Source organism: Centrocercus urophasianus, unplaced genomic scaffold (assembly GCF_019232065.1).
Source record: "Centrocercus urophasianus isolate 14NV4802_14NV808 unplaced genomic scaffold, USGS_Curo_1.0 seq_10, whole genome shotgun sequence".
Classification (NCBI taxonomy): Eukaryota; Metazoa; Chordata; class Aves; order Galliformes; family Phasianidae; genus Centrocercus; species Centrocercus urophasianus.
In genome coordinates, this window is record NW_024884142.1 from 7,756,316 (window position 1) to 7,770,270 (window position 13,955).

At 36.1% G+C, this 13,955-nt stretch overlaps 1 protein-coding gene across 2 annotated transcripts in view; it reads left to right on the forward strand.

Moving 5' to 3' along the window:
* ROCK2 (Rho associated coiled-coil containing protein kinase 2) overlaps window positions 1-13,955 on the forward strand; it is a 97,575-nt gene that overhangs the window by 74,824 nt on the left and 8,796 nt on the right. For both annotated transcript variants that reach the window (XR_006170295.1, XM_042826919.1), the window contains exons 19-31: window positions 1,009-1,193; window positions 2,018-2,087; window positions 3,432-3,535; window positions 3,691-3,877; window positions 4,207-4,300; window positions 4,427-4,521; window positions 5,097-5,276; window positions 5,511-5,679; window positions 8,403-8,473; window positions 9,445-9,533; window positions 10,101-10,179; window positions 10,393-10,654; window positions 11,048-11,261. Coding sequence is in view for 1 of the 2 variants with exons in the window: in XM_042826919.1 (XP_042682853.1) it covers window positions 1,009-1,193; window positions 2,018-2,087; window positions 3,432-3,535; window positions 3,691-3,877; window positions 4,207-4,300; window positions 4,427-4,521; window positions 5,097-5,276; window positions 5,511-5,679; window positions 8,403-8,473; window positions 9,445-9,533; window positions 10,101-10,179; window positions 10,393-10,654; window positions 11,048-11,261 (1,799 nt within the window). In the remaining variant the exon portion in view is untranslated. The remainder of the gene's footprint in view (window positions 1-1,008; window positions 1,194-2,017; window positions 2,088-3,431; window positions 3,536-3,690; window positions 3,878-4,206; window positions 4,301-4,426; window positions 4,522-5,096; window positions 5,277-5,510; window positions 5,680-8,402; window positions 8,474-9,444; window positions 9,534-10,100; window positions 10,180-10,392; window positions 10,655-11,047; window positions 11,262-13,955) is intronic.

The following is a 13,955-nucleotide window of genomic DNA, read 5'->3' on the forward strand; positions in this document are numbered from 1 at the left end:
GCACTGCTGTTGTACCACAGAATGAATCTTGATCTGAGGATTACAATTAGGGAATTGTGTCTGGAGCTGGATATTGGCTTCACTGCATTTGAAACATTAGCGGCAGCATTGTAATATTGCATAGTTTACACTGGGTGAGTCCCACGAATGCTCACACAGGAGGAGAAGGAACAACTGTGTGCAACTTTGTCAAGACCTATTAAACCAATACAAGGCCAAAGGTGAGAGCTTCCTGGATCACATCATTACCAGTGATGAGATGTGGTGTCACGCTACAAGTGAGAGGCAAAACAGCAGTCCATGGTGAGGCAACATGTGAATTCCTCATAGAAAAAAAAGTTCAAGATGCAGCCCTCAGTGGGTAAACTGATGTGCCCTGTCTTTTGGGTTAGGAAAGCAGTGATACTTCTGGACTTCCTGGAACACAGACAAACCATCACCTCTGGCCTTAACATTGCAACACTGACTAAGCTGACAGCTCGAACTTACAGAGTCAGGTCAGAGAAGACAATCTTTCTCCTGCAACAAGATAACTCCAGGCTCCATACCAGTCTGAAGACTATGGAACACATTGCCAGTCTTAGCTGGACCGTCCTACCACACACACACTGTATATAGTCCAGATTTGACATGTTCTGACTTACATCTGTTTGGGCCGATGAAAGATGGACAGCGTGGGTAGCATTTTCCTAGCAACAATCCTGTCGTAGCAGCAGAGAAACAGTCACCTCCACTAGTGCAGATTTTTGTGAATGTAGTATGAACTCTTGTTCATCACTTGCAAAAATTCACAGCTAGTGGTGGTGGTGGTGATGTTGAAAAGTAGTAGATGAGAATTTCCTCTGTTGTACAGTGTGATTTTCCTCTCACTTTCTGTACTTTCCATGGAAATAAATAGGAGGCATTAGATTTGGAGCAAATTATATAGGAAGTGTCAATAAGAAACACTGTTTGCATGTTACTTCCCTGTGTAGATTATTAACCCTCAGGTTTCTGCTTATTTTGTAGGTTAAAAACCTGACTTTAAAAATAGAGCAAGAAACACAAAAGCGTTGTCTCACTCAAAATGACCTCAAGATGCAAACACAACAGGTCAACACCTTAAAAATGTCAGAGAAGCAGCTAAAACAGGAGAATAACCATCTTCAGGAAATCAAATTAAGTCTGGAGAAACAAAATAATGAACTCCGCAAGTGAGCAGAGTTGCTCTATTTTACTTTTTTTGAAATATTGTTGATTTGTAGTTTTCGTAAAAGCCATTGATCTTCAAGATTTGTGCTGAAAACCTAAAATAAGAGAAGAAAGTGTAAAAGAAAATGGGGGGTGGGGAGAACAGAATAATTGGAGGAGTTCAGAATAATTGGAGGAGTTAAGACAGGAATTGTGTTGTCCTAGCAATTCTTCAGGTTCTTACAGTGAATAATTTGACTATTTAAATAATAACTATTTAAAAAATTACACCAGCAACATTCCTGTGACAGAAAAAAAAAAAAAAAAAAAAAAAACAAATTGAGTGTGTAGATCATGTGTAACTTAGGCTTTGGTCTTCTATGACTTCTGAAAGCTTATGTTTTGATTCATCTTTTCTTCAAGCAAGATGCAGTTAATCACACAGAAAGCTGAATGTGGCAACTGCCATAACAAAATAATGGTGGAAATCTTTTCTGCTACCTTGCTGATCTTTTTTTTTATGTGACTGAGTGACTTTCTGAGTTATTTTAATAGGTGAATTCAAGAAGTGATTCCTGACAAAGAAGTTCTCAGAGACTCTTCTCTAGCAAAACCCAAAACAATCTGTCAGATCAGTGGTGTTTTACATGGAAATAACATTCTATCAGTGGCTGTTTGCTTTATCAGTGACACTGTTGTAGCTAGTATGCTAACTGTATTAAACTGACAAAGACTCAGGTTGAACTGCAGAATATAAAGAATGTGAATGCAGCCATTTCTTGCATCCAAACATTTTCTTGTTTGGAATCTTCATATCTTTTCTTTAATGTATTTTATTACTTTCTAGGGAACGTCAAGATGCAGATGGACAAATGAAAGAGCTTCAAGACCAACTTGAAGCTGAGCAGTATTTCTCAGTATGTATTACGCTTCATTACTTTTATACCAGTCTGTTCATTAGATATAACGTTACCTTTTCTCTTTCTCTCAGCCATGAAGCACTTCATCCTTCTAATTCAAAGTTAATTCTTTTTCCTGGGTCTGCCTTCATTCTTGACTGCAGCCCTGTTACCACTCCTTGCTCTTGATCTCTAAGCGGAACGAAAGAGTTCATATTAAGAAATGGACCAGCTTTGGAAGGGCATCCCAAGCACAGGTTAAGGGAAGGAAGAAGTTGAGCAGCTCATTCCATAATGCAAATAATTTTCTGGACGTTTCAAGACTTTTGCATTCAGCATCTGGTCCAGGCAGCATTGAAGCTGTATTGAAACAATCATATGGCATTACCAAACACATGCATTTAAGGCTTAGAAGAAAGTTATTGGATAATAACCAAACTTTGCAAAGATCCATTGAGAGATTTTGCTTCAGTGTAATAGGCACAACAACTAGGGATTGTTAGAAATAATCACTAACATATAAAGGTTAACTTAAATTAATAGTGCACAGCCAGTCATACTAAAAGAAAAGGCCAAGGGTCTTGCTTGAGAATTGAAGGAAACTCACGCTTTTACTGTGGTCTTTATATCAGTAAGGAGGATGAGTAGCTGGTCAAAAACTGCACATGTCAAAGGAGAGGAAAAAAAGGAAGGTTCAGGTCAGCTGACTGCTCTGGATGGACCAGAGAGAGAATCCTGAGAGACTTTGTCATGAAAGCCTTGCACTAAATCCACTGGCAGTTATCTGTCAATCAGCCATTCTTAGCATACAGAGCAGTGTAATTTTTCTTTAATTTCCTGTATAGCTCGAGGTTTGTATTCCCTGACCTATTTTTCTCTTCCTCTTTTGTCTTTTTCCTCTTGGGCTCTCATGTTGTTACAGTGCAATTGTATGGTTAAAATCCAAGCTCTACCTAATCTATTTCTGTTTCTATTTTAAAATAGAGAAAAGAAAATTCAGTTTGCCAGTTTTATACAGTATGCTTACAAATGTATAAATTAGATTTCATTCATCTACCTGATCCAAATACACAGGAATTTTTTTTGGGGGGGGGAGGAGAGTGAGTTTATTTTGTTGTTGTTTGAAAAAACAAGGGAACACCAAGAAAATAGCAACAACAAAAAAATAAAGCAAATAATATTTGGGAATCATTATTACATTCAATGACCTTCACTTAAATGTAGAGGAAGCTTTGGATAGTTATGCTTGAACTGAGCATATGGTTAAAGAACAGCATACCATGTCCTCTTGTATCAATTTTTGTGTGCCTTCGAGCTAGGTTATGTAAGTCACATCCTTTTCTTTCCTACTTCAAATTCTAGACCCTGTATAAGACACAAGTTCGAGAACTTAAAGAAGAATGTGAGGAAAAGACCAAACTTTGTAAAGAGATGCAGCAAAAGATACAAGAGTTACAGGATGAGAGGTACTGCTTGTACTGTTAACATATAGATCAGGGTAGCTTTCTCTTATTTTTGTTCAGGTGGGGTTTGGTGGTTTATTTTATTTTGCTTTGTTGTTTGTTTTGTTTTAAGTAACCTCCCATTTTTTGAGTTAACAGTACGTATCAATAATTTGCAGAGATTCCTTGGCAGCACAGCTAGAAATCACTTTGACAAAAGCAGATTCAGAACAACTTGCACGTTCCATTGCTGAAGAACAGTACTCTGATTTGGAAAAAGAGAAGATTATGAAAGAACTGGAGATTAAAGAAATGATGGCTCGGCATAAACAGGAGCTTACTGAGAAGGATGCCACCATAGCCTCTGTGAGTAATATACATCATTATTTTGGTAGGGGTGTACGTGAGCATGAGTTTCATTTGCAGTTTGAGTTATCCATTGTAGTTTAGCATACTTAAATATGTTACACACTTAACTATTTATTTTCTTTGAATTAACTAGTTAAATATAAATATATATATATATATATATATGTATCTTGTACCCTGTTTCTTCCCTGTATCTCTTCTGTGCCCCTGTGCTAGTCATCTTACACTTGTTCTGGTTTCTGTCTGAAGCATCTCCTTCTGTGCTGTAGTGTTTTCATATGTCATTGATTTTTAGATATATGGTCACATGTACTTTTTGTTTGTAGTTGGAGGAAGCAAATAGAACACTTACAAGCGACGTGGCTAATCTTGCTAATGAGAAAGAAGAACTAAACAATAAACTGAAGGAGGAACAAGAACGTATGTATTCTCAGAACCAAATACAATTCGTTATGCCTATAGTTTGGTTCTAAAAATTCTATTTTATTTTGTAATGTGCTTTCATTTATATCTTTGTGTTTGTTTGTTTAAATTACCGTGTTACAGAAATTGCGAAGTTAAAAGAAGAAGAAGCAAATATAGGAAATATTAAAGCACAGTTTGAAAAACAACTGTTGAATGAAAGAACACTGAAAACCCAGGTAAGCAAATATATCCAAAGAAATGTGTCGATGATTTAATAATGAAGTGTTCATATTTTTACTAAAAAACGTAGCACTTCATTCTTTTCCTGATAAAGTAAAATATGTCAAATTTTTCTTTTTTTGCCTCTGCTAAGTAGTGAAATTGCATCCTCTTCTATTATTGCAGAGAAAGTCCTAATCTTCATGCAGTCCAAAAACATAAGTCTTGATTTCAGTCAAATGAATTTTTCACTTGATTTAGGTTCTTCTGTAATTACCATAAAATGTTAATTCTGATTTTCATATCAGATGTTTTTAACAGTAAGTGGCATTTTCATCCACTAGCTAATTGAAACTGAAGAGCATTTAAATGAGTAGAAGTCTTCTAAAGAAACATTTGTTTAAAGTGAAAATGGCAGCATTACCTTTATTCAGTTTTGATTAATGCAAGTAACTTTCTACTACCAGATATGCAGAGATCTTAGTTCACAGATTAAAAATGCTTGATCACAGGTAGTGGAGAAGACTATTTCTCTGCAGCATAGCTCTGTATTTATTTGTTTGTTTTTTGCTTCTGTTTCCCTCATGGGAAGGCTGTGAATAAATTGGCTGAGATCATGAATCGGAAGGGTCCAGTCAAACGTGGAGCTGACACCGATGTACGGCGGAAGGAGAAGGAAAATAGGAAACTGCATATGGAACTGAAATCTGAACGAGAGAAGTTAACACAAATGATGATCAAGTATCAGAAAGAAATCAATGAAATGCAGGCAGTAAGATCCTCTTAACAAGTGTAAACATTGATACCATTTTCTGTAATGCTTAGTGAAATCGTTCGGTCTTGTAAGGTAGTGTATACAGTCTCTATTCCTGAATTTCCTCAATCGAAAGAAAGATGCAGCACATGTATTGAGACTGACTGCAAAACCTCCATAATTTTAAGTTCAAATTTTCTTTGAGAAGCAGAGTATCATGACAATAGGAAACCTTTATTTTTATCCTTACAGCAAATAGCAGAAGAGAGTCAGATACGAATTGAGCTCCAGATGACTCTGGACAGCAAAGACAGTGACATTGAACAGCTTCGGTCACAACTACAGTCATTACACATTGGTCTAGACAACAGCAGCATAGGCAGCGGGCCTGGAGATGCTGAGGCAGACGATGGATTCCCTGGTATGTTATTCATATTAATATTCCTATTTGAATTGGGTTTTTTATCTGTTTTACCATGGAAACTGAAGTATTTGATATATCTGGGCTTTTTATCTTAATGTGTTTCTATCACTGACCAATGCTTTGATAGAGTTCACTATCCATGCACTAACTACTTCTATCAGTCATCATACTTCATTCTTAAATTTATTTAAAGATGTTTCTTTAAAAAACAGTATTGTCTGACATTGAAACTAATCCTTTTTTCATCTTATTATACTGGTCTATTTGCAATTATTATGTGATTAAATGTAAAACTAACACTCTTTTTAGGGACACTGTTTTGACTTCTTTTCTACCTTTTTCCTCCTTTATTCTTTATGTTCAGTCCATATCACTCAGTCCCACACTATGGAATCCATGTCTTTTACCTACAAGCACTCTTCCACCTCTGTCAGTATTGCCACTAAGCCTTCCAGTTCTCGCATGCTTCTCGATTCTGATTCTGACTCAGAAGAAGAACCTTTGTCTTGTTCTCACAGCCCTACAGAAGTTGATAGCACAGGTGACATCCCTGAGACATGCTCGGTGTTGTCTTTATTGCTCCTTTTTTTCTATTTCAAAACTAACATTTACTAATACATGACTTTCAAAAAAATGGCAGTAAGCAAAGTAATTACATGAAAAATTTACATGAAGTAATTGGCTTGTTTTATCTAAATGTTTATAGATGCTCATTGCCATTTATAAACCCCTATTCTTATTAAAGCATTGTATAAATCCTTATTGTCTTGATCTTGAGGAAGACTATGCCCACTATCTTCAGCTATCTGCATGACCCTAGGATACCAGAAAGTCAAATCTTTGTGTTTCACTGAAGTGTTGAGATATGTCAGCCCTCACACTCTAAATGTACATTGCTTGGTCATAGAAATTCAATCTTCTGAATGTTAACTTTTTTTGTTCCTTGCATTGAATCTTACATTCAATTTTTTTTTTGTAAGGAAAATAAAATTTATTTAAATTTGTTTTTCCTGATGCATAAAGAATATAATGAAATTATACAGCTCTGGTAAAACAGAACTTTGTTTCATTAGTTCTGTGCCCTTTCCATATGACTGCACTGTCTTGAGTAACATTTCTGCCTAGTGTTAATGTCAGAGATGGGATTTTCTAATTACATTCATATTTCTGTATTTTACATGGGGCACTTCTAAGTTGTGAATGTCTTTCAATCAAAGGCAAAACTTGTTTTGGAGTACTGACATTATTTCCTCAAACTGGAGTAAAGCATAATGCCTGTCTTCTGCTTATTTCATTCTCTGCTAAAAGAATCACTAAGTATTTATATAATATTTCCTTGTTAGCTGTTGCTGTGGTATGTGCATGGTTTTATTTTGTTCTAAAGTACAATCATGTCTAAACTAGGGCTATTTTCTAACAGCAGACTGGAGATAGGATGTTGTGGGGTTTTATTTCTTCCTGATGCTTACAAACATACTGGGAAAATGTTGGAATATTCTTCAAGTCTCTGTAGGCATAACAGAAATTCTACGAATACCTTAATCTTTGTTTGTTAACCTACATTAAATGTGGGCACAAGTCTGCCAGTGCCCTCTCTTGAGAAAGAAAATAGCTTTTGCAGTTGCAGGGCATGTCCTTTAACGGTATAATGGTTGTCAATGTTAATGGCTTCAGAATTTTTAACTCAGAGAGGGAAGGGGAAAATTCCTTCCCACACTGGATAGAAACTGCTATATGTAGGGGTACTGTGAAAAATAGTGTCTAAGACTACAAGATACTGCGTGTCACTGAGCGCATGGGAAGTTTGATCCTGGCAGGCTTTGGGTTACTACTGAAATGTGTACATCAAACAACAGTTGAGGAGTTAATGCTGTAGATAGATGTCATAGAATCATATCGTATCATAGAATATAGAATCACAGAATGGCCTGGATTGAAAAGTTCCACAGTGATCATCTAGTTTCAACTAGATGCTATGTGCAGGGTCACCAGGCACCACACAAGGCTGCCCAGAGCCACATCCAGCCTGGCCTTGAATGCCTCCAGGGATGGGGCATTTGACTGGTGCAATGGTGTAGCATTAAATATCACAAGAAAGGGCAGTTGAATTTAGGCAAGGACTAGGGCTTAGCCAAAAATTACTTACTCTGGAATAGAAATTCTAGGAGATTTAGGCACAATTAGAAATATGGAGAAATTCATAGTGCAAAAAAAAAGATATGAATTAGAATATAAAACTTCTGAAATTTTACCCCGAGTAGAGAGGTTTATTTATAGGCTTATTGGTGGTGGTACTTTGCTCTGTTTTGTCTTTTATATATAATTGGATGTTGCGTGGTCTACTAATATCTTTAGAAACATTCTTCTAAGTCTTAAAGGTTGATAGACTTTTTTAAAAGTCTTTAGAAATAACAGTAATAATGATTAAGGGAATGTGTGTGGTATCACTGCAAGTTTGCTCTTCCCCTTCTTCCTCTTACCTACTAGTTTATTGTAATCACAGTGTTTGTTGTTGCTGTATGGGGGAATACACTAATTGATTTCTGAAAATTTACTGTGATAAACTCTGCCAGATGTTATATGTTCTCAGCTTTGCTCTGTTACTTTTTTATTGATCTTCAGTGCATATTTTTAAATGCACAGTAGGCTCAAAAAGAATGTTTTGCAAATACTTATGTTCTTCACTGTATGTTTTGTTTTGTTTTGTTTTGTTCTTCCAGAATCAAGATTGGAAGGCTGGTTATCGCTACCTGTTCGAAATAACACTAAAAAATTTGGTTGGGTTAAAAAGGTAAACAATAATAATACAACAATTTTCTTTTTGCAATCTCTTATTGTTTCATGTGTAGTTTGGATTTTATTTTCGCTGCAGATTTTCAGCACTTTCTTCAATACGTATTCTTGTAATTACTTAAGTGTATAGTATAAAAGTATAAAAAGTATAGTAGCTTATATGTAGCTATGTCTGAGGGTTACAGAAGTTGGACCAGATGAACTTCAGAAGTCCTTTCCAACCTAAGCCATTCTCTGAACATATAATTCTGTTAAGGCTTTTTTTTTTTGTCCTACCAGAGCTGAAAACAGCTGCTTACAGACTTCAGACATTTGTATGTTCTCAACAGCATCATGTAGCTAGAACTCATTATAGACTGGAAACATGCTTTTCACAAATTCCTTGTTTAAGAGAGAAAACTAATGGCTGTGCATCTGCTCTGTGCAACCCTCACTTGCTGATTGCTTTTCAGTAGCCTCTTTGGTGGTCTTTGCCCAAAGAGAAACTGATGCCCTTTATATCAGTTTGCTCAGTCAAACTGTTCATTCTGGATAAAGTTCTAGAAATTTGAGTTCTTAGGGGTACCTGATTTTCTGAACTTTGTGAGTGTGATGCCTATTAGTTGTGAGCTGCACATGTAAAATAGGCATCCTAAGATGATAATTGCTGCTGCTCTGAGAGAAAATTAAATCTGTAAATTAGAAACTAAAAATTTTTGAGTTAATCTCTCTCTTACTTTCATTTTGATCTCCTCACAGATGCTTACATTTGTTTAAGTACCAACTAATATGACAATGTAAACTAATGCATCAGGTAGTAAAATTTCAAAGTGCAGTTAATTTACTGACAAAGTATGGAGTCAAGATACAGTACTACTATGATGCTTTTAGCTACCATTCAATGAAACTGTAGAAAAATATTTCTGTCACATCTTTGATGTGATCAGTTGGATTATAATGTATGTTTTATTCTTTTCTGCCTCCTAACAGTATGTAATTGTAAGCAGTAAGAAGATCCTGTTCTACGACAGCGAACAAGATAAAGAGCAATCCAATCCCTATATGGTATTAGACATAGAGTGAGTATTAGCACACAAGATTGCTTCCTCTGGTTTGCAGGTGGACTTTGTCAGAAAGGCCTTTTAGAAAGATGTGGTCTGGTATCACAGTGCCAGTTGGAGTGTACTTTTGCACTTAGCTCTGTTTAGATGTTTGTTAGCCAACACAGAGCGCTCAACTGGCATAAGGGAAGTGTTTTCACTAGCTCAGCTAGACATATCTCACACACACTGTAGCAAGAAATGTTAAGAAATCTGTAGCTGAGAGGCTATAGTTTTCAGTGTTTGTACATTTTCACTACAATGCATGCTTATAGGTGGGTTATATAATTAATTTATTTCCTTAACAAATACAGATTTTGGCTATTTGAAGGCTGGAGTCTGAACAGAGGATTGTGTTAGAAAGCTCCCAGCAATCACTGAAGTCAGCTTTTCATTGCTATCATTTTTTTTTCATAAATACAGCTGTATATTTGTGACTTGTGTTTATTTAGGGCTTGGAAATCCGTGTGCAGGACTGAAAGACAGGATTATTGCTTGTATATTGATGACATTAATTTTTGTCTTTATTGAAACAATTTCTTACAGCAAACTATTCCATGTCCGACCAGTCACCCAAACTGATGTGTACAGAGCAGATGCCAAGGAAATTCCAAGGATATTCCAGGTATTCAATAATAAATTAATGTTTATAGTGTAACATACATCACATACCATATTTTGAAACATATTCCCCTAACTTTGTCTAAGTGAAGCTTTTACTTCAAAGTTGTTGAAAATATTTATTCCAGTGTTATTCTTTGGTTTTTCTAATTCAGGAATTATTCTGAATATGTTTTTGTAATAAAGGAGTTCTGAGATTATTATGCTTTAATTCTAGATTCTATATGCTAACGAAGGAGAGAGCAAAAAGGAGCAGGAATTTCCTGTGGAGCCTATGGGAGAGAAGTCAAATTATATTTGTCACAAAGGACATGAGTTTATACCTACTCTTTATCACTTTCCAACCAATTGTGAAGCTTGTATGAAGCCTCTTTGGCATATGTTTAAACCTCCTCCTGCTCTGGAATGTCGCCGTTGCCATATCAAATGTCACAAAGATCATATGGATAAAAAAGAAGAGATTATAGCACCTTGCAAAGGTAATTAGCAGATATTTGAGTATGTGTATAGTTGCTGGAGTCACAAGGCATGCTAATGAATCACAGGGTCCTATCTGTGACACCAACTAAACTTCAAGAGGTAGGTTTTTCTTCAGTGGGTATGTAAAATTTTCTGAAGGTGTCTACAAGAGGATCAGCTCACTGTTATGCGTGAATGCCATGTGGGTGGATGGCTTCATACCTGCTGTGTTGTCAGCATCACACAGGTAGAGCATAGTTGTAAGACTGCTCACACTGTTGTGCAGCATTGCTGAGTGAAGCAATAGTGAGTTTTAGGAAATGGATGATATTTAGTGAAATTTTTTATGTAGGGGACATGTTAAGAAAAATAACAATTATTATTAATTTTTATTTGAAAAACTCTTACTACAGTGTATTATGATATTTCAACGGCGAAGAATCTACTACTGTTAGCTAATTCTACAGAAGAACAGCAAAAATGGGTGAGCCGACTGGTGAAAAAAATACCCAAGAAACCTCCAGCACCAGACCCCTTTGCTAGATCTTCTCCCAGAACTTCTATGAAGGTACAGCCAAACCAGTCCATCAGACGACCAAGTCGACAGCTTCCTCCAAACAAACCAAGGTAACACGAGAGCTGCTATGTATTTTATTGTTCAAAACATTTTACTGCAATTAATGTGATATATGTTGATATCAGTAGTTGACAACAATGTTGGCAACCACTGATATGTAATCTAGTATGTCATCTTCTGTAAACCTCATGTAAGTAATAAGAACCATCATTATGTTTGTTTACTCGTTCAAAGGACATTGCACTATCTGTTATTTAACCTACCATTACTGATAACATATGTTACTACTGTTTCTGTGAACTAGAAGCTGGTAGGGAATATGAAGCTTAGATATGTCAAGAGTCATTAAGAGGGTTGTGAGGTTTTTAAGGAAACAAAACTGTACCTGATTAAAAGTTAAGCTATGACATTAAGTACTTGTCATTCTAATGAACCTTGGAGAGAACTGGGTGCCTTCAAAAGGCAATCTAGAAGAGCTTACGCATAGCAAAAGAATGCATGTCTTTTCTTTCTTGCTGGGTGGTTTGGAGGAATGTGTTTGAATTCCTGCCCCACTCTAATGTTAGAAACATCACTGAGGATTTTTGTGTTAGAGTGTGATTCATCTGACCAAATGTATCTATGTCTAACTCTGCTTACAGAGTCATATATAGGAAGAGTTGTTTGTAAGATTGAATTTGTGTTATCCCAATAAAAAGGAGAAAGTAGAAAGGGAGCATAGAGTGCTCTTCAACACATACAGCACAAGGTTATTCAGATGAATCTCTCTTTTGCATCTATGCCCATGCAGGTTTCACAGTGTGGTGCCATATTCTGCACTGGTAGACATCCATCTGAGTGTCAATCATTCTTTTTGAAAGAGAGCAAGTAGACATGAAGTGATGGTCACCATTTGGTCAAATAGCTAAAACACTTGCCAAAGGGTGGGAGAGTTGGTTTCAGCTCTTTACCCAGCCCAGAAATACTCATGCTCCCGTCTCATGTTTCCTAAAAGAGCAGTCTTACTGTCACGTTGCTCTCATGTGGGAAATAAATGTCTATAAAAAACAGAGTTCTATTATTGGATTAGTTTTAAGGAGCAAAATCCTATGCTGTAGCCATAGAAGTGATAACATTTAGCAGGTAGCATTTAAGTGATTGCACAGTATTCTGCACAGTATTCTGGATTTTTCAGTGTGCTGTTTTCATCGCCTAGAATACTGCTGGGTTTATTAAAGAGGAAAGAACAGTAAAGGTTATGAAGTTATTACTTGGTTGTATTAATCTCCAGTTTTTGACACCCTGTGTAAATTTCTATCTATCCGCCTTTCTTTTCTTTGTTGCCATATAACAGCAGCAATGGCCAGTTCAACAAAGGCTTATTTTTTATTGTTGTTATTGTTTTTCACCTTTGCACCTTTGAGAGATAACTTGGGAGTGACGTTTTGGTCTTGTTTCTGTGATCAGACTATCACCAGTATCTCAGCTGGCTGCTTGAAAACAGGGTTGGGTGAATCAACAGAATTACAATAGGGAATGCAGTGTAATCATGCTCCACTGTATTGTGATGCTACTGAAATCACAAAACAGCTCTATGTAGGAAGATTTGGATATTAAAAAAAAAGTGCAGTAAAATTTAATGTGTGGTAATGCATAGTGAAAGGACTCAAAGCAATATAACTTTCCTCCTAATTTCCATGTTATCAAATCTTTGATTGTTTACTTCACATACTTTAAAAGAAAGTCTGACCTTATAATTTGAATTTTAAATGATTACTTTTTTTTTAATTCTATCCATGAAAGTGAAGAATTTAATTGTTCCATTTTAGGGAATGATTACCGAAGGGATTCTTGGTGTAAAACTAGCCAAAATAGCAGTAATTGGATTGAAGCACAAATCAATGAAACATTATTCATGGCAAACTGGAGGACAAGTAAAACTATGCTTCTGTATTTCCATATTCTGGTTGGTTAGCATTATTTTGTTTCTTATTATTGACATATAAAAGGTATTTAATAAATTCTGATTCTTTTTCCATAGCTATCCTTAATTGCTCAGAAAGAAAATTTTCTTGTTACACCATTCTTATTTCAATCTTCATGATGTTTTTTTTACTAAATGCCTTCATAACAGTACCTACTCTTCCCATTCTTTTTATTGTGATCCTCCTCCATTCAGCTGGTGATTCTTTTTTTCCTCATTTCATTCTATCCATATATTCTCTGTCTGTATATTTCATATTTCATGATGGTGGGAGAAGGAGGAGGATGGATACATTGGTGTGTAAACGATTTTATGGATGTAGTTAAAATTTTCAAGTTGCCTTTTCAAATGTACCTGGCAGCTTAGAAGTTACAAGTGGAAAACTGTAATTCTATGAGGTCATTTAGCCTTAATGCAGGTTTGTCAAACCTGTGGAAATCTGTATGGATGTAAATACTTTTAATTAGAAACCACATACCTAAAAATCATTGTTGGTGCTATAACCAATTAGCATCTGACTGTTGCTTCCATGAGGTTTCCATTTTCCATTATGAAGATTACTGAGAATGAAAACCTAGTTGCCAGCTTAATGAGTAGCTGGGGACAAGCTGGAGGTGAGCAACAAATTGAGGGAAGAGATTTCACTCCTCTGTTCTCCACTAGTATGTGGTGAGATACTGCTGCAGATACTTCAAAGAGGACTTTTGCCAGCTGTGGAAAGTCCAGCAGAGACCACCAGGATGGTCAAGGCTGGAGTACTTGTAGTGTGAAGAGAAGGCTG